The sequence below is a fragment of the Mytilus californianus genome, unplaced genomic scaffold (assembly GCF_021869535.1).
Source record: "Mytilus californianus isolate M0D057914Y unplaced genomic scaffold, xbMytCali1.0.p SCAF_2, whole genome shotgun sequence".
Classification (NCBI taxonomy): domain Eukaryota; kingdom Metazoa; phylum Mollusca; class Bivalvia; order Mytilida; family Mytilidae; genus Mytilus; species Mytilus californianus.
The window spans coordinates 109,861,506-109,881,666 of record NW_026262668.1 but is presented as its reverse complement, the minus strand read 5'-3'; the positions used below and the strand labels follow the sequence as shown (position 1 = coordinate 109,881,666).

The following is a 20,161-nucleotide window of genomic DNA, read 5'->3' as shown; positions in this document are numbered from 1 at the left end:
AGAGAAAAAAAATAAGATTAATTAATGTTTAGTGTTAATTTTAATAAATTTTGGCTATAAATGCTAGGCGTATAAGTTATACTTTTGAAAGGAATATATCTGAGCCATAGTTTTAACAAATATTTCTTTCTCGTTAAATCTAAACTGTTGAACAATTTAAGCTCTTACAGGATTAGAACAACCTTGCAGAAACGGACTTTGACCAGTGGTATCTACTACTTTGACAGCTTTCTTACAAACATAACCCTGGCTTGGTGTACTGCACGTCATATCTAGCCAACCACCATGCTAAAACATAAAGTTTTAAAGTATGCAATTTGTAAAGCGATAGGCATTACATTCTTCAGACGAAGAGACAGATAAACTACATTTTGATATTTGTGTTTATTGTGCAACATTCTTGGCCTTTCATAATATACCCCAACTTCAAACACTCCGTTTTGTGTCAAATTATAAAAGGTGACGCAAGGAATATATATCAATTAACAATGATGAAATAGAAATCAGACTTTTACAAAAAAGCAAATTCAACCAAAATGAATGTGCTTGGTGTTTTAGATAATTCATTTTTCTTCATTTATTTTTACGTCATTAAATGAATTCACAATCTTACTTCTAACCAAACTGCACCACAGTCTTCGTTAAGTTTCATCCAATTGTTTGGTTCACCAGCCTCCCAGTTGGTGTACATAACTGGTGTCCCATCATCCCAAACAAAAGAGTTCTCAACAATCCTATCACTTATGCCGATCCAAATACTACCTCCTTTGAAGTATATGGACGTATTGAAAGCTATTGAAATAAAATAGATGCTAATACCTCAATTGATCTAACATGTCATAATCCCACGTTATAAATCTGTTAAACTAATAATAAAGTGCATTTAGAATCCTTACTTAATACTAAAACGTACACCTAACATAGAAACATAAACAATATATTAAATCAACAATTGAAAAATATTTTTTAACACACTTGTAATGTTTTATTCTGCAAAAAAGTGCAGAATCGCGGCTTTTAGAACCATCAATTCTTTTCATGATATTTAGCTAACTGTTTACCTGTTTAAACATCAAAGACAAAGGAAAAAAGAACAATCTATAAAAACAATACACAAAAGAAACGAAAAATTGATCAACAAGAATTGTACCAAAACTCGAGGATAGATTTATATTTAATACTCAAGAACGGTAGGGAGTGGCATCCGAATATGATATAAAAAAATATACACATAATCATAATATACATGAAGTAATTGAACATTCATTGTGATAAATTATTCCATTTTACACTTAAGTTACTATGATTAAATTGGATGACGATGAATGGCTGTTAACGTCCAGCGGCAAATTAAATGCATATTTCGGACGAGAACATGTTAATGTGATAAATATTTTAACCCTGTCTTTTATTATATCGACATACACAGCTGGATTTCTAACGTGCCGGTTCACAATGTAACAGAACGCAGGAAGACATGTCATCCTACCAGGACACATAATTCTGACTCTGACCCGACCAGTCTTTGCCCATACTCCTTAATGCCAAGTGCTGTACTGAAGAGCTGCAAATACAAATTTAAAAGTTCTCGATTTAAATTCGACCGAGGTACTACCTCCCGCACTGGAGGCGAGCACGCTACCAAGGGGCCATCTAGGCGGTCGAATACTCTGTTATTCATTAAACGTCCATTTAGCGATAAGATGAAACTTCAGACTACAATGTCATTGAATATCTTAAGTAATAGTGTGAAGATGTTTATTAGTCAAAATATTTAGTAATGGGTTAATAACTTTAACGGTACAAATGTTACTGAACCAGATGCGCATTTCGACAATTTAAAAAAATTTCTTTTCAGTGATGTTCGAGGTCAAAAATTTGAAAACGCATAATCTTATACAAACGTTAAAGAAGTGATAAAAAAAGGACATAAAGTATAGTTAAATTCGGACAACGAATCAGAGCTGTTCATTTGGGAGGTATATTACTTTATCTAAATTAAATTCAAAATTTTATAACTGTAGATTTCAAATCAAACAATATCCGTATTTTCATGCTAGCCAGTATCAAAGTACTGTCTACTGGGCTCGTAGTACCATTGGGGACAAACAGTCCACTAGCTTGGAATAAAGTCATAAATCAAAACATCAATTATTTTTGATAAGTCAACTAGTAGCAAATGTGCATGTTTTTCAAGTTGCAATATCGAATGATCCTGCTTATAATGAAACGCATTTAAACCTATAGAGTCTTATTACAATTAGAACCAGGAATTTAACATTACACATAAGAGATTGGACATAGAACATTAGAATTGTAATTTAACCAGTCAGATATATATTCATTATGTCGGTCTTTTGTTTGATTGCTAAGCTTTCGACATAAAGAAAAACAATAATATTAAGGTTCGCCTATAATTAATTTCGAACATGGTCTTAATTTACATACGCCTGGGCATATTTGCGACTAGAAAATTTTGTTCGTCTTGACTGTTTACAGTTGCCAGGTATCCTCCCCGTCTCATGCAATCAGTTCTTGCCGCATCCGCCGTTATATTCTTTGTTACAAAAAGCCAACAAGATCGCCCATGCTGCTTCCAGAAAGGTGAACATCCCAAATACTTTCCAGCTATAAAAATGAATAAATGAAACATAACCAATATATTGGAATCATCCAATTTGAACTTGTCAAAAAGTACTGAAAGTATTCTTTCCAAATTGTTCATAAAAAAGATAGTAACAAAAAAAAAGATAACGTAGATATCTTTTTTGTTTATTTATACATAACTGAAAAAAAATCTTTTTACTCTTTTAATGCTGACAGTGGAAATAAAAGTTATATACCTGGAACTCTTGGAGTTAGACGCGGTGTCGGTGTTGTGATAGATCCATCTATAAAAGGTAAAGCAAATACAAATTATAATGGTGTACGTATAATTAAGAGATAACTGTATTGTATTTGAGGCTTTGCGGAAGTCCATCGGTAGTTTTACTGTCGCAAATTTAGTTTACCTGGCGACGCGTAGCGGAGACAGGTAAACGGGTATTTGCGACAGTAAAACTACCGATGGACGTCCGCAAAGCTTCAAATACAATACAGTTATCTCTATTCTAATGCAAAACAAGTACATAATTCAATTTCAATCATTATTTCAGTGTAAAATTTTCATTTAAGAAAATTCCGCGAAAAGATGTTATCTTCTTTGGCCTCTAAACTAGGTGGCGTCATAGGTATGCTTCCGGCGTCAAACGTAAACACCGGGCGTTTTCTGGCTTCTTGACCGCTTCAGAATGTAATGAAATTTGATAAAAAGAAGATTTCTAGGTTCAACATGTGAGTTTTTTGCTTATTATTGTAGAAATTACATGTCAATACATTCCGCAATTCAAAATGTCGGCTTCCTTAGTTACAGACAAGGAGATAGAGAATTTTACGCTTACTGTCATCCAATCAGAACCATTGATACAAAATAATTGCATTAGAATTAAAGTTGTTAAGTAATAGAAATATGTTGACATCTGGAACATCACTGAAAAGGGAAATTAACTATTGAAAGAAAAGTGTTTGCCTTTGTGTAATTCTTATATGGTGGTAAAATAACGATTAGCGAGTTGAGTGGATTAATAAGTTTTGCATATTTAGAAAAAACCGAATCGTTTAGACAGAACATATTGTCTAACAAATCAGCATACATGATTTAAAATATTTATTAAGTGGTGTTTCGTTGTGTCGTTTTTGCATTAAGCAATAAATTGGTATTCGTATTAGTAAAGGTATAAATCTGCTTGAGATGAGCACAGTTGATCCCCATTCGGAAACTTATTTTTACGACATACTTATGCTCCGAATATATTATCAAGCCAAAATACAATGGCTTTAAAAAGTTTTACTCATATTCAGACAGTGTATTATTAGTTTTATTACTAAAAAAATGTGACGACTATAAAATGACATCCTTTTTACTGTTTACAAAAGTATGAATTATTCTATATACTAAGGATTTTCTTATCCCAGACATATAATCTTAGCCGTATTTGGCACAACTTTTTGGAACTTTTGGTCCTCAATGCTCTTCAACTTTGTACTTGTTTTGGCTTTCGTACTTTTTTGATCTGAGCGTCACTAGTTAGTCTTGTGTGGACGAAACGCGCGTCTTGTTTATTAAATTTTAAACCTGGTACCTTTTGTTAGCTATTATTCGTATGTTTCTCTGTCCTATATGTTCTCCCATTTATTTGTATCGTAGTCCTGTCATGTAGTGTTGTCATTTTAATGTTATATTTAACATTGCCATAAAAGCGGGAGGTTTGGCTAGCCACAAAACCAGGTTCAACCCATTTTTTTCTTAAAATGTCCTGTACCAAGTCAGGAAAATGGCCATTGTTATATTATTGTTCGTTTCTGTGTGTGTTACATTTTAATGTTGTGTTTCTGTTGTGTCGTAGTTCTCCTCTTATATTTGATGTGTTTCCCTAAGTTTTAGTTTGTAACCCGGATTTGTTTTTTTCTCAATCGATTTATGAATTTCGAAAGCGGTATACTACTGTTGCCTTTATTAATCGAATGATCCTTTTAATCAATAAAAATAGTTCTCGGAAGAATTATACAAATAAGAGAAAATATAACATTCCATTGAGACAAACATTAGTCAAGGAGAACATTGTTTCCCATGGAACTTTTATAATTAAGGTAAATATTCAAGTATGCTATCAGTTGAATAAAACAGTTTGAGTCAATTTGGTAATGAATTGGGCAGCTAATATTTTGATTTAAAGGGTAATTCAAGATCACGTACATGATTTTTTACATACGAAACCATTTCTACCGTTACATTTCCAGTCATTCCATCCATTCTTCTGGCTTACGTAAACGTTGATGCAGTTTTCGCTGTGTGTTTTGTCGCTTGGTGCTCCTAGGAAAAAGGTTTATTCTTAATAGTTCAAGAAATATGTGGAATGTTTATTTATAACATTGTAACGTTTTACTCTAGTTCATTTTTTCATATTACAGATTTTCATCTGAGTGTTATGTTCCGAAGATTTACAGGATTTATATGCCAGCTGCCACTTGAGTCTTTAACTTATAAATCTATAAACTGAATCTCCAATAAAAATACTTCTTTCAAACAATCTTTATACCAAAGCAATACCTGAAAATATTCAGGCATAAAGAAATAAATTCCATCATGTTGCGTTAGACATTCCTCCTTTTTTCAATTCTAATGCAAGAAATCATTGAAAAACAACTGAAATGTGCTATCAGATTGTAAAACAACAGTATTTTTGTATGAAACAAAATGTTTAAAAAATATGAAAACAACACCCTATAAATTCCATGCGTCCGAAACGCTTTTCTGGATTTACCTTCATCAGGAACGCCAAAGCTGAATATTTAAAAGCCGATGATGTATAAGAATCGAAATATGAAGCTAAAAATAATTTACGGATATATTCATCAAAAAAGCATATATATGTTCACGTGTTTGCAATTTCAAAAAAATTGTATATCTCCGTTTAAATGAATGTTACCTGGCACCCAGTTTACTTTGTTGAATGGGCTGCCATCTGACCATTGCCATCCACCCTCCCGATGATTATCATTTCCCCCTAACCATACTGCGATACAATTAAACGTGGATATTCTAGCTGTAATAAGAACTAAATTGAAGAAATTCGAAATAATACATTAACTCCATAATACTCCTTTGTGTTCCTAACATAATAGCTGCTCCAACAGAATTAAGAGGGAGACCGACTAGAATCAACACTACATAATTTTTACGATGTGTCTGTGTCTCACTCGGTCTCGTACCTTTTGGAAGATTCCCTCAGTTTTTGTTTGTTACCTTGTTAGTCTCTTCTTAAGGTGGTACCAAACACCTTGACTAAAATTAATTTGGTTTCTTTAATTTTCATGAAATTTTGCCAAAATGTTAACTTTGACCCTTTGACAAAAATATAAAAAAAACTTGAACCTCACACTTTATCGGAAAAATGTCATTGGATATGACAACCAGATTAGCATCTCAAAAAGAAGAAAAATCATGTATCTTCAATAAAATCAAAATGTTTTTGGTCTAAGTCTTTGTTTTGTGCATTTTATAGCCAGAATTGAGAGGCCACCCCTTCACACAAAAAAGAGCATTATTTTCAAAATCAAATTTCAATTTTGACAAAAGAAGTCCCAAAATCATTTTCTTCAACCAATACAAATTGTCAGCTCTAAAATAACTTTTTGATGAAGGAAATGTTATACAAAAGCATATTCTTTGTATTATAAGCACCAAAAACTTAAATTTTAGCTTCAGAGATATGCAAATGTATGTAAAATGAGACATCTTTGATGTATGTATACAGTGGCTTAAATCTCTATCTCTCCTCACCTTCAACCAAAGAAAAAGAAAATGAGGCATAGATAAGTGAAGAACAATAGTAAAATGTACACATGATTGGTAGCAGAATTCAATATTTACATGCTGATGAAAACCTTATGAAAGAGTGCATTGGACTATCTTACAATATGATACAATTTTGTTGCGTTGCTGTAGAAACGATAAATATGTTATAGTCTGCCAAATTTTTGCCAAAATTGAATATATTATGAATGAAAGAGTCAGATCAGCAAGTCTTGCAACACACAAGCTTATTTTTATAATTAGAAAATTGAATACACTCTCTAAATATTGACTATTTGGATGAAAATTGTAAAAATTTAACTGATTTTTCATTGACGGTCTCATATAAAATTGCACATTACAGACAAACAATGACTTTAGAGTACAAAACTAGGATTGTTTGACCCTAACTACATATCAAACTTACTGCAGAATTGATCAGTATTATTGATGGCTATATTTCATGGTCCAAAATTGCCTTTTTGCATCATTTTGTTGATTCGGTATCAGATTACGCACACTTTACAGTTAAAATGATAATAAATGAAGGATAAACTGTACTTTTAATGAAAAAATGGAATAAAACTGCAAAATCTACCACTGTCTGTCATATGAAACATCTTTGCAGTCAATATTGTGAAGTTTAAACTAGATATCTACTCAAACTAAGGAAAATCATGTATTTCTTAAATTTAATTACATAATAGCCTGTAACATGACACCAATATGATAAATATAATAAAATCTTTATAATTCTCCAATATTTTGTCAATATCTATCAAATAAACCCCAATTTGAAAATTTCTGTTGCTTTATTCCTACAGGTGTACCTTACCATTGACAGGAACGGGGACCCAATTATTTCCCCCATTACTTCAATGTTATTTTAGGGACAGATTTCTTATTCCCTATATTAGACTGCAAAATTTCAATTACTTTTTCATATTAGTAGCCCCCTTCATGGTTTCTGGGAGAATTCTTGGAAGGTTATGGCCGGCATTTAAGAGAGCAATACTGTTTTGAGTATTAATAGGGTCATTTTATTAACTTCCTAGTTAAAATCGAAAATAAAATTTGGACCATTTACTCAGAGAATCAATTAAAATTTAACAGATGTTGAAAGTTTGATGAATCCCCTTTAGATATACTACAAATTTAAGCATCTTTACATAATTTTCATCTCGGTACAATATCACATTTAAAAGATTTATAAAGGGACTTCATTCGTGTGTACTGAACTGGTTTCCTGTAACTGGGATCCTATTCCTATCATATAGAGTTTGACAAACAATAATTTTGATCATTGAAAAGCTTAATATTTCCTCAACAATAGAACGTGATTAAAACGTTCAGCGGATTTTTACAGTACAGAGTTATCTCCTGTAGTGTTATGTACCACCTTGATCGATTTATAAGATATGAACTACGAACACAATCAACCAGTTTATCTTTTATTGACTTTTACCTCAGCATTTGTGGCAGAGTAATATTAAAGATTAATAAATCAAATATGAGATTGTTATTATAACTATTTTCGGAATTGTTAATAATTGATTTTATTGCAGTGTTTGATATTTCAGTTACTTCTTGTTTCTATGTCTAGTACTCTATGTCTAGTACTAGAGTTCTAGTATGATTTTCTTTTCATATTTTCCTTTCGTGAACCTCTTTCCTTTGATATCATTTTGGAGGAAAACTTCCAAGCTTGATCAATAGTTGGGTTAACTTTATTTCAAAAGAGAGGCGAAAGATACCAAAGGGATATTCAAGAATAAGATATAACTCTGCCACATATTCGTATTTGTTTAGAATAACAAATTCTTAGTAAAATGGGCTTTACAGCAATAAAGGAAGCTCAATATTTTTGTGTGGCTGACATCTCACTGGTGTCTTTTTTTCAGCAAGAGGATGATGACATAGTCGTTGCCTTATTTGGTTGTTTTACAAACTTTATTCAAACTAGAACTCCAACAACTGGAAAGACATGATTGGCTGCTAGGCAGATCATAGTTTTAATTTTTACGGAAAATTTTGCGTGGTACTATCTCAGCGTAGTACTTGGTATTTTCGTACAATGTATGAAGATTGCTTTTTAATATTTACGTTTTAAAAGTTTTTTTTTACTGTGCAATCGTATATTTTTATTCCCTCAGTTTCTGTTTTTATCTGGATTAACTGTTGCTAGAATTTCAATATGATTTTCGAGTTAATGAAGGTTAAAATAGAAAAAATTCCTGTATAATAAGTTACAGATCTAAGATTACACTTTATATAGGTTTCCTCGTCGTCACTATGAACACTAGCAAGGTCTCCACCCATATTATTACAAACTTCTCTTGCATCCAACCATGATAGCTGATCTTGATGGAATGAATAGCAATACTGTGATAATGGACGTTCATCCCAACCAGGACCACAATTCACGCTGAATGACACAGCTACAAGAGAAATAATATTTCAGATGTCTAAAACTCCAGGCTTATATTGGAAACTGGTATTTCAGAATAACTAAGGTCAAAACAATATATATCAAACATTTAAAAAATAAAAAAATCGTACAAAAACACTAATAAATAATAAAAATGTCAAGCATAAAACTCTTTATAAGGGAGGGTCAATTTTATTCATTAATATTATTTTCATGTTCGTACAACAAGAATTTTGTTGCCTTATTTTTACTTTTACTATTACCAACAAAACCACCTTTTCTGTTGAACTGTTTGAATTATTGCGACAACCAATCCATGATGATATGCAAGTAAAATGTAGAGTAACACAAAACATGGCATGAAATATTTACATCGTCTATTACATTCAACTTACCCGATGTTGTTGCAACTGGACCAAACTGAATACTTTCTGAAACATTAATATTCCTGAATTATTTGTCTTAATTAATATTCTGATTTGCAACTTTAGGTGAATTTATATGATTGTAATGCACAAATATTGATGCGGTCATAATGAAAAGTAGACAAACTATATTTGAATGAACTGACATTTTTCAAACATAAGTCTTTGTAAATGACGCTTTAATAAATTGTGTAGGCTGATTAGAAAGTTACTATACATTTTGATACAATCCGTCCATGTCTAAAATTGTACTTATCTAAGATCATACAATTTACAATGCATAGTAATTTAATTGTTTAAAGAAATCTTGTCAAATCTATGTAAAAGAGCGACTGAAATTATCCCTTAGCAAGCTCAACATCCGCAATAATATCAGTGAATTGTTAAATACTTGAAATCTTTAATTCTTCTTCGAACCTACATGTCCATCTGACGTTAGGTCTTGTCATGTGTATCGATTTAAAATTTTCGAAAAGATAAGACTTGAAATTGTATTCAATGTGTTTTGCATAGGAGAAGTTGCTTAACCTGTCCACGTACGTGACTCTTAGACTTATGATATTTTAACTTATGTTAGGTGTTCTTACTACGCTATAATGCAAATAAAAGATTTGGAACAACAAAATACGAGATATATTATATTATTTAATAAAATATAGATTCTACCACTGCATCAAGTGGGTTACGATATTTCTCCAATCGAGACAGTTAAATTTTATAATTTAAAGCGCGAGGCTTGCCGAGCTTTTTAATTATTTAAAATTTAACTGTTGAGAGTGGAGATATTTCGTTATACATGAGATATAGTGGTGGAATGTGCTTATTTAATGATTTTTAGACGATATCTAAACAAAATTTATCCTTCCTTTCAAAGATTGGCAAAAATTTGTGTTCTTTATATGTGACGTCATCAGGCATGGTCGCCCTTTTTCATGACGTCACAATAGGAAATTTAGAAGAAATAAAAAAAATTGACGTCATAAATGAATTTCGACCAATCATTTCCGAGAACAAAGTTTTCTCTAGAGATGAGAAATATTTTTCTCACACCGATCGAGAAATGCAAAAATGCAAAAATAGCATGAAAAATAGAAAAAACAGAATTTAGGCTTAACAAATAAGTAAATAGTTTATCAAAGTGTCACAATCTAATATACATTATCATACACATTATAAAAATCATTAAGACCATATTAGATCCCTGCCTTTAAGGCAAACTAGACACTTTCATCCTTTTCAAAATAGAAATATATGCTTTAATGTAAAATGAATATTTAAACAATAAAAGTAGTTTTCATATGATAAAAAAAATTTCAAATATCTTCATACGTTTAAACATAAGATGCAATGTCTTAGCTTATAAAACTTGGGTATCATCACAGTTCATGATAAAGTCAAACTTGTCGTCAGAATTAAAAACATTATAAGAGTTGTTCAAAACATCAATATAATTTAAAATTCCTTCTCTTATATCTGAGTGAAAATTACAGTCTATTAAAAAATGTTTTTCTGTCTCAATGAATAAAGGCAACAGTAGTATACCGGTGTTCAAAAGTCATAAATCGATTAAGAGAAAATAAATCCGGGTTACAAATCAAAACCGAGGGAAACACATCAACTATAAGAGGGAAACAAAGGAACAACAGGAACACCGAAGTGCTACAAAAACAAACGCCAACACACATAGAAACGAACTATTTGATAACATCTGCCATATTCCTGACTTGGTACAGACCATTTTAAGAAAAAAATGGTGGATTGAACCTGGTTTCATGGCGTGCCAAAACTCCCGCTTTATGCCAATGTAAAGAAATATCGCTAAAACACTACGTGACAGAAATACAGCACAAACATACGCAAGAACATTCATAACAGAGAAACGCACACAATAATAATATAATAGTCGACACAACATGCAAACCACAGAACAACAACGAACATATTCCATCAACGAAAAACACCACAGGATATCAAAAACAGTGACGCGCTTACTAACATGCAATCTCGAACTTTATAAAATTGTCATTGAAAAAAAAAATTTCACATAATGTTGTGGTGGTCCATACCGCAAGCGGCAGTGATCCACACCGTTAGTTCGACAAAATGCGACGATGGTCACGAAATTTGACTGTTTTAACGAATGTACTTGTTTTAGAATTGTTTTTTTCCCATTTCTCATGATCTATAACTGTCAATTTATTTTGAGCCGTATGTAGCTTTTGTTTGGTTGTTATGTTGAGATTGTTTAAGTAGTCTAATTCACGTATTTCAGTTAAGCTAATACACGTGAATGCCATGATCGTTGTTTCGTCTTACTAGTTTCATAGATAGTCCGAAATTTTCTATCATCCTCTAAATAACAAAGTTTGAAGAAGAATCTTATAACTTCAATGTTCTGTTTTGTTTTTACTGTTTTCCATCACATATCACCACGGACAGCTAAATTGTAGGAGTTTTTAAAGGCCCCTAAAAAGTATCGACATGCCCTAATTTGCACAATTTATAGTTGCTTATGTTCCGATTTACCCCAAATGCTATATCTATACAACAAAACGGGTTGAACAAGGTTTTCGTAGAATTTTAATTTTACAAGTGTCCAATGTTATACGATGGAAAGTAAAATTGGTTTCCTTGAGTGCAGTCTAATCATACTTTATTTTTATTTTAGACGATTTTCACGTACCTACTTTAAAAACCTCTTTATTGAACCCTTTCCGATTTGTTTTTGCATATACTCATATAATTAAAAAAAAAATGATTTGGTACTCCCAGTTTAATGTGGATCTTGCTGCTCAGTATTTCTGAGTAGTGTTTTTGGGATATTTATTTTTACATAAAATCTATTGTCTCTTTACCAATGTATTGTCTATCTTTCTTGTATTTATGTTCTGTGTTGCATGTCATGTATCATGTTATGCTTTTAGAAGAATCAACAAAATTTCATTCTTCAGACATATGCGATATTTAATTACCATAAAACATTTAGTAATTCTTAGCAACAACAAAAACTAGTATCAACAACTTACTTGGAGGTTTTTGGCATATATATTTTAAGCTCGTTAAACATTCATGATCGTTCCAACAGATATTAGAACTGCCTATGTATCTATACATTACACAATTTTCGTCTCGTCCATAATCAAGGGGCTCATGTGGACACCATTTGGAGAAATGACTCTAAAATGTAAGCATTAAAATACAACTTGTGTTTAATACGTAATGTACATACTTCTTATAGACATTATCATGAACAAAGTACGTGGTCATAACTAACAAACCGAAATAAATACAGAAATATTAAATGTTGTAAGCATTCAACTGAACCCTTTTTATGTTCCCGAATCAGTGGAGGGGGCATTAAGTGCTACCCTTGTCCGTCTGTACGTCCGTCCCGAAATTGGTTTCCGTTCTCTAACTTTATCTCAACCAAATGTTATGAAATACACAATGCTTTTTACCACAAATCTCAGATCAAGTTCGAATTTGGGTGGCGTCACTTCTACCTTTCTTGATTTGTGTCCGTTTATAACGTTATTTGCAAGCGGGGGCATCATATGTGTCCCATGCACACATTCTCCATTTATTTTTGGTTCAATCGAACAACTATGACTAATCTGAAAACCCAAGTCCAAGGTAGACCTTAGTTCGTGCTGACTTTTTTCATTCAGGCTCTTTTGATTTTTATGCTACCGAACGTTTCAAATAGTTGGCTTACCAAACTTTAGGCCTCAAGTGTACTTTCTTTTCAGAAATGAGTCTCCTTTTGAGGTATCACATGTTTATAAGAGACCATTGTAAACTTATATATCCATCCGCGTTGACACCAGTACCTAGCAACCATCTATTATTGAAATTATAAAAGTGCATTATCTTATCAAAACACAGAAAAGTTTTTCTTCTGTCAGCAATTGTTTTATAAATTCATATCAATCCTTATGATTTTACTCTCATTTATTTTCACTTGCAAAGAGGACTGCACTTACTGCTTTTACTGCATACATATGCATTACTTTAATTGGTCGACACATATTCATTTAATGTACTTACTTGTGAATTAGACTGTACCCAAGAGTAAACATTATTCTCAGCACGATCGTTTAATCCAATCCAATATTCATCATGTACTACAGCTATACGATCTGTTTAATAGATACGATTTATTAGAACAAGCATTGAGTGTGCACTAACTTCTATCAACACTGCGTTGATGTTGCATTAAAGAATATAGTCCACCAAGTTTCTAGTTTATTAAAGATAACGTTTTTGCACTTCATTTTGTATTTTTTTTAACAGTGCGTTTACATTCGTTTAGTGTGTTTGAGCTTTTGATTTTGCCATTTGATAAGGGACTTTCCGTTTTGAATTTTCCTTGGAGTTCGGTATTTTTGTTATTTCACTTTTTACATCGGTGACTCTGCAAATCGATGATATTAGCTGCCTAGAAGCTAATATTCCAATTATCGCATGAATTAAAATGCACTTTTGCTCAACATTTACTGGTCACAAATATGATTTTTTAAGCAAGTTCAATATGTCATTCTCCTCTCTAATGTTAATTTATTCTTGAAAAAACTTGTTTTTTTCTCAAAATGTTATAAAGAAACAATTTTTCGTTCACTGTTGTTAATTACTTCGTTGGTCGGTGGTGTTTCTTTGCCCCCTTCTTATGATGTATCCATTTACAAACTTGTCCACTATGTCCGTGTATGTAGTCAAGGATTTCGTGACCAAAAAATATTTAAATTTTCAAAATTTAAACAGATATAAACATTTGTTTTTGAAATTTTATTGAACCTGTAGAAACCTTAATACAAACGGAATATCACATCCTAATTTTAAGATTAATATTGTTTATATAGCGTGTAAAAGAGAGGCGACAGATACCAAAAGAATATACAAACTCATCAGTCGAAAACAAACTGACAACGCTATGGCAAAAAAAAAAAAACGACCAAAGTCAACAGTTCACAAAACACGACATAAAAAACTAGAAAATGAGCGACACGAACCCCTGCAAAATCCGGAGGTGATCTCAGATGCTCCAAAAGAGTAAGCAGATCCTGCTCCACATGTGGCACCCGTCGTGTTGTTTATGTAAGTACAAATCCGATGATAAGTCTAATTCGGTAGGTCACATTCATGGAAAAGTGGACGCGATTGTGTTTACGACAACTAGAACATATCCCTCGTCATCTGTGAAGCAGATATTTCATAATATTTAACCAAATCGTGATTGCCTCCTTTAACATTTTCGAATTGATGATTTCAACTTCACCACTTGGAACTCTAGATTTAAAATCTTTCTTGTAACCAGCACTCCTCTATCAAAGAAATCGTGATAGAAAATGCAAGCAATAGACTATCGTATCATCTGGGAGATATATACTCCATATAAAGGCGCTGCTGGAATGTTGCTACGTAGAATTCGAAAGTTCACAATTGGTAAGTTGAAATCATCTCTTTTGTCGTACAGTTTTGTTCTCAGCTGCCCTAATTGTCAATTCTATGTGTAAGTCAAGATATGAGGCAGACTAAATTATATCTGTTGTATCCTTATTTCAAGTTCGATTGAATAGATACATTCAGAATAGTCACCAAACTTTGAATTATTTAGTGAGAGAGCATCATCTATTTAGTGGATCGAAAAGCTTACGGATAATGCTAGTTTCTTTTCATTCTTCATCAGAAGCCCCTTTATGAAGTCAGCCTCATACGAATAAAGGAACAAGTCAGTAAAAAAAGAGTAGCACAACTGTTTCCCATGTGAATACCGATTGTTTGTTGAAAAACACGTCCTCCAAACAAAACAAAAATATTATCAATCAAGAAATCAAGCATCTTGATATTGTTAGTTTCAGAGATTTTTATTTGAATCTGAGTGATTTTTCAAAGTACGATTCATTCCTCCATTCTTTTTTATGAAACAAAGCAGGATCAAAAAGAGAGGCGAAAGATACCAGATGGACATTCAAACTCATACGTCTATAATAAACTAACCATGGCTAGAAAAGTAGGACATTTGTTTATAATTAGGAACATATATGTCTTAATATATATGTGGGTAATTCATGGCAATATGCGTATGTAATAAACCTATATTTTTATTTACATTCATAGTGTAACAGCCAGAAAAAGAAAAAGACAAACAGACAAACAATAGTACACAAAACACAACATAGAAAACTAAAGACTGAGCATCTCGAACCCCACCAAAAACTAGGGGTGATCTCATGTGCTCCGGAAGGGTAAGCAGATCCTTCTCCACATGTGGCACCCGGCGTGTTGTTCATGTTAGTACAAATCCGGTAATAAGTCTAATTCGGTAGATCACATTCGGGAAAAGGGGACGCGATTGTAGTTACGACATAAGGAACATATCCGCTATCATCTGTGAAACGGATATTCCATAACGGTCAACCACCTCGTGATGGCGTTCGTAAAACTTACGAAGGGATGATTTCAACTTCACCACTTGGCACTCTTGGTTTAATATCTTCCTTGTGTTCAGCAACCCTCTTTCAATTTGTCTTTTTGTTTATAATGGGGAATACTTGTGTAAAGGGTAAAAAGGCAAATTTGTTCATACTATTGCAAGAAAGAGGAAAAATACTTAAATGTTTTAAGTATCCACATCTGATTCAAGTTAAAGCCACCACTAGAGTAGGTAGTTTCACAATAACAATGAAACCCGACTTTGATTGCTGATGAAATTGATGTTAATGATTTCGAAAGAGATTTCGTGGAGCACCTAGTAATATAAAGCTGTTTTTAATGGAATCTATATAAGTTAGGTATCCAATACAGTGAAGGAATATCCAGTCTTCATCTTTGGTCACAATTCCAAAGGAACAATGAACAGACCTATGAATATTCAGAATTAAATCCTTGGAAAGTGTCGTTTGGGTATATGTTGAGTTTTCAAGTGAATTGTCAATACCTAATTCCTTTATCATGCAGTTTATGTAATGTGATTTACACACAAATGCAATGTTGTTTGGGGTTTTATCTGTGGGAATAAACCCATTTTGGTCATGGAGGTAGAACTGATGCATAGCAATATTTAGGTGTAGCATGTGTATTCATAGACCAATTCAATGGAGTAGGGTCAATTTCCCCTATATTTGTTTCACTCACAGGATCAGCATATAAAAGGGATCACATCCTACTGGAAATTGAATATTAGAGAGTCTTTATCATAAAATTAAATAGAATTTCAAACATTTGAATATTTCCATAAAATCAAAAAAGTTATTCAACATTACCATGGGGTTATTTAAGGCATTTTCATACCCAATTACAAATTTTACATCCTTTGTCAATTTTTGTATCCAATGACACCGGAAACTAAAATGAATTGTTTATTATCCAATAGACAATGCATATCTTTACTTCGAACATAATTTTGTATTTTGTAAACGATGCCCTTCTTGTACATTTTTGGGATAAATGCTAAAAATTTGCAAAAAATCTCTCAAAATCGCGAGTCGGGGTTTTTATCAGGCAATTATTTATTTGATGGCAGATTTAGAAATAAGCCAAATTATATAAAACCTAAGGCTACACATATTTGGCTGTTACACTATGAATTTAGGTAAGAATATAGGTTGTTCACATACACAGGTGTAAAAAGAAATAACACTGTCATGAATTACCCACATATATATTAAGACATATATGTTCATATTATAAACAAACGTCCATCTTTTCTAGCCATGGCGTTGTCAGTTTATTTTCGACTTTTGAGTTTGAATGTCCCTTTGGTATCTTTCGCCTCTCTTCTATGGAAATAATTTTAAATGATACTAAAGCACGTTTTTTAAGATTGCAATATAAAAATGTTACTTACTACTGATAAAACTATGTACACTGTTTGTGTCAACAGTTGCTAGATCTCCACCTTGACTTTTACATGACTGGCGTGCCAACAACCAGCTCTTCTTCGTGTCATTAAATTGGAAACAGTTTCCACTATTTAATGTCCACAGGTCATCACATTGCAAATTTGCTGTAATTTTATGGTGCAAACAATATAAAATACATTCATATAAATTAAATTGTTTGTAGGAAACGATTGCTAGTAAGTAAACAAATAACAAATTAGTTCCTGCCTCGCAAATTTCTGTTGAGGCTGAATAAGTGGAACTAAAAAATATGTATTCTACTGCCTCGATGAAGGACAGTCTACATTTTGAAAAATGTCTAAGACCAAGCAGATTATTTATGGTCTTTTTTTATTAATCCTATCTAATCCCTTTTTCATCTTTTTGATTTGTTTAAATATTTTTTAATTTTATTTTTATTTTGATTTCGTTTTTTTTTTTGCATTTCTATTTTTTGTGTTTTAGTTTGGGGAAATGGATGGGATTTTTTTGTTATGTTTTTTCTTTGTTGTTAATTAGCTTTAGACAAAGATACATGATAAATCTTTTTACTCAATTTACTTACGCTGAGGTGTAGTAACTGTCAACACTGGCTGATTAAACTTGACAGTACAAATGAATGCTTTTTGTGAACCGCAGTCCGGTGTTGTTCTCCAAGTACCTTTAATATCATCTAAAATACGATCAAAAAGTAGAAATATTAGTACTGATATATAATGATATAAATACCAACACTTTTATACGGTTTCTCCTGCTTATGGAGGTAAGTACAATCCAGTTACATTGTGGAATATTTTTTTCAAATGCTGCAATTAAACTTTAGTTTTGATTTTAAATTTATTTTAACATGTAACAAATATTCAATACTCAAATCTCATAGACCAACATAATGTGAACTGGACATAACGAACGCATGCACTTATATACAAGCGTATATACATTGAAACGAATAAAAAAAAATACATGTAACAGTATAATATAACATTGACCAAGGCTAAAGTAGAATAATAAGAATTTATATATGAATAAATAAAATTATTATATAAAATTTACCAATTACAAAACTAAAAACAACGGAGCGTAATCTAATGTTTTCTATTGTTCGATAATGTTATCCTTAAAATAAAATTAAGGAGATATGGTATGATTATAACTATAAAACTAGAGAACGACGGACGTTCAGCAACTACATGTCATCGTTTGGTCTTCAAAACCTATACCGGATACTACAGTTAAACAGTTCCCGGTATAAAAAATGTGAAACAATTCAAACGAAAAAATCACCGACCTGGCCTAAAATGGTGCTAAACCAATAAAAGAAAAAACAAACAGGACAAACAACAACCCACCACAACCACTGAACTATACGCCCCTGACTCGGTAGGTCTATAGAAATATTTCCGCGCTTATTCCGGAATCTCAAAAAAAAACTGGCCGTTTAAATCGTTTAAGGGACTGTACACTTAATGAAATCCGTGCATTCCTAGCTCAAGTGAAGGTTAAATTGAAAAAAATGAAAGAAAAGCTAAATTAATTAAGAATTGTTTTAAGGATAAACTACCAGAAGAAGAAATACTTGTTTGCCTCTAAATCAACACCTAAATTCTATATAACATGTAAAGTTGTGATTTTATTCTAAATAATACGTACTTGTGTTTATATAGACACAATCCTGTCTATTCGGTGTATTCAAAGGTGGATTAGAGTTCCAGTTTTGGTATATGATTTCAGCATGATGCCAATTCTTGAATACTGCCGTTGATCCATTTGTCCAGGCGAAGGTGCTAGAATTGCTATCTACAATGAAACTTGCAACTGCTAAAGACTATGCATGTTATCGTAATTCACCGTATCTTTATCTTAAAGATGGTCAACAATTGTATTGTTTCTACACCAAAATATATATAAAGTTATGCCATTTTTTTTTGGATATTCGTAATTGAAAAAATGAATATGATTTCCTAATTGGTATGGACACTTTCTAAGAAAACCTCACTTTTGTATAAAAGTAACAGCTTACGTAGGAGATAAAACAAAACTAAGATAAGAAAATCATCATGTTGTATCGGGCATAAATGGATGTATTAAACGCACTCAAACATAAATATAGATGAACGTCCACAATCGAAAGTATATGAATAAAATCATGAAAACACGGAGATATAACAGCTGATTTTCAACAACATGATTGAAGAGTCATACAGAACATTTTTTTTTTGAGAAATCAAATTTTAAACTGACTACCTCCATGGTAGTTACAGTGAAATACTTTGAGTTTCAATCCATAAAGTCCAAAAATAAGCAATGTCATCTTACCCGTTGCTCCAATCCAAAACGAGTCCAATCCTGCTACTCGTAACTCATCAAGGTATGAATTAAGGAAATTTGTGACAGTTGTTCTACAACAGGAAAACAAAATGTAACATATAAATCCCGAAAGAATATCGAAATCATCAGGAAAATCATGATGCACAAAATGAATAGGATAATCAAAACTCAGGCTGTGGCTTATTTAGCTACCTTCTTGTAGTGGCGAGCAAATTTTGATCCTGCTTTCCAATGTATGTCCAGTTGGTTTCGTCTTGTTGGTGCATGCTCTGTGCAATTTGTTTGTTTTGTTTTTTTTTTTTTTGCTTTTGTGAAGTGTGGTCTAGGTGTACAGGGAGAGTGGCCGAGTGGCTTAAGTAGTTAAAAAAACTAGCCTGTCAACACTGAGTAAAGGTTCGAATCCCGCAAGTGGCAAGGTGCCTATAATTAATGACTAGCATTTGTCAGTTTTCATGACGATGGTTGGTGGTTCACTCCGGGTACTCAAGCTTCTCCAATCAATAAAATACTAACACCCACAATGTAGTTTAGATAAACACTTACAATCAATCTACCATTCACTCTTACTAGAAATCTGAAAGAGGGACGAAAGATACCAGAGGGACATTCAAACTCACAGATCGAAAACAAACTGACAACGCCATGGCCAAAAATAAAAAGACAAACAGACAAATAAGTTGAAACATGAGTTGTTCATTGTTGTTTT

The 20,161-nt window shown here is 32.3% G+C and overlaps 1 protein-coding gene and 1 long non-coding RNA gene across 2 annotated transcripts in view; both read right to left on the bottom strand.

Moving 5' to 3' along the window:
- The window catches only part of LOC127727754 (macrophage mannose receptor 1-like), a 49,328-nt gene extending 31,664 nt beyond the window's left edge, over positions 1-17,664 (bottom strand). The window contains exons 1-12 of the mRNA XM_052234870.1: positions 17,655-17,664; positions 17,094-17,252; positions 13,295-13,386; positions 12,274-12,424; positions 9,218-9,253; positions 8,659-8,832; positions 5,529-5,645; positions 4,796-4,912; positions 2,844-2,891; positions 2,449-2,628; positions 614-792; positions 169-288 (exon numbers count right to left, since the gene is read on the bottom strand). Coding sequence (XP_052090830.1) covers positions 169-288; positions 614-792; positions 2,449-2,628; positions 2,844-2,891; positions 4,796-4,912; positions 5,529-5,645; positions 8,659-8,832; positions 9,218-9,253; positions 12,274-12,424; positions 13,295-13,386; positions 17,094-17,252; positions 17,655-17,664 — 1,383 coding nt within the window. The remainder of the gene's footprint in view (positions 1-168; positions 289-613; positions 793-2,448; positions 2,629-2,843; positions 2,892-4,795; positions 4,913-5,528; positions 5,646-8,658; positions 8,833-9,217; positions 9,254-12,273; positions 12,425-13,294; positions 13,387-17,093; positions 17,253-17,654) is intronic.
- Positions 17,665-17,692: 28 nt separating this feature from the next.
- Positions 17,693-19,518, bottom strand: LOC127728634 (uncharacterized). The gene is made up of 3 exons (XR_007994296.1): positions 19,444-19,518; positions 18,778-18,924; positions 17,693-17,800 (listed from the first exon to the last, which is right to left on the bottom strand). It is a non-coding gene; the product is annotated as an uncharacterized LOC127728634 (long non-coding RNA).
- Positions 19,519-20,161: the final 643 nt, after the last annotated feature.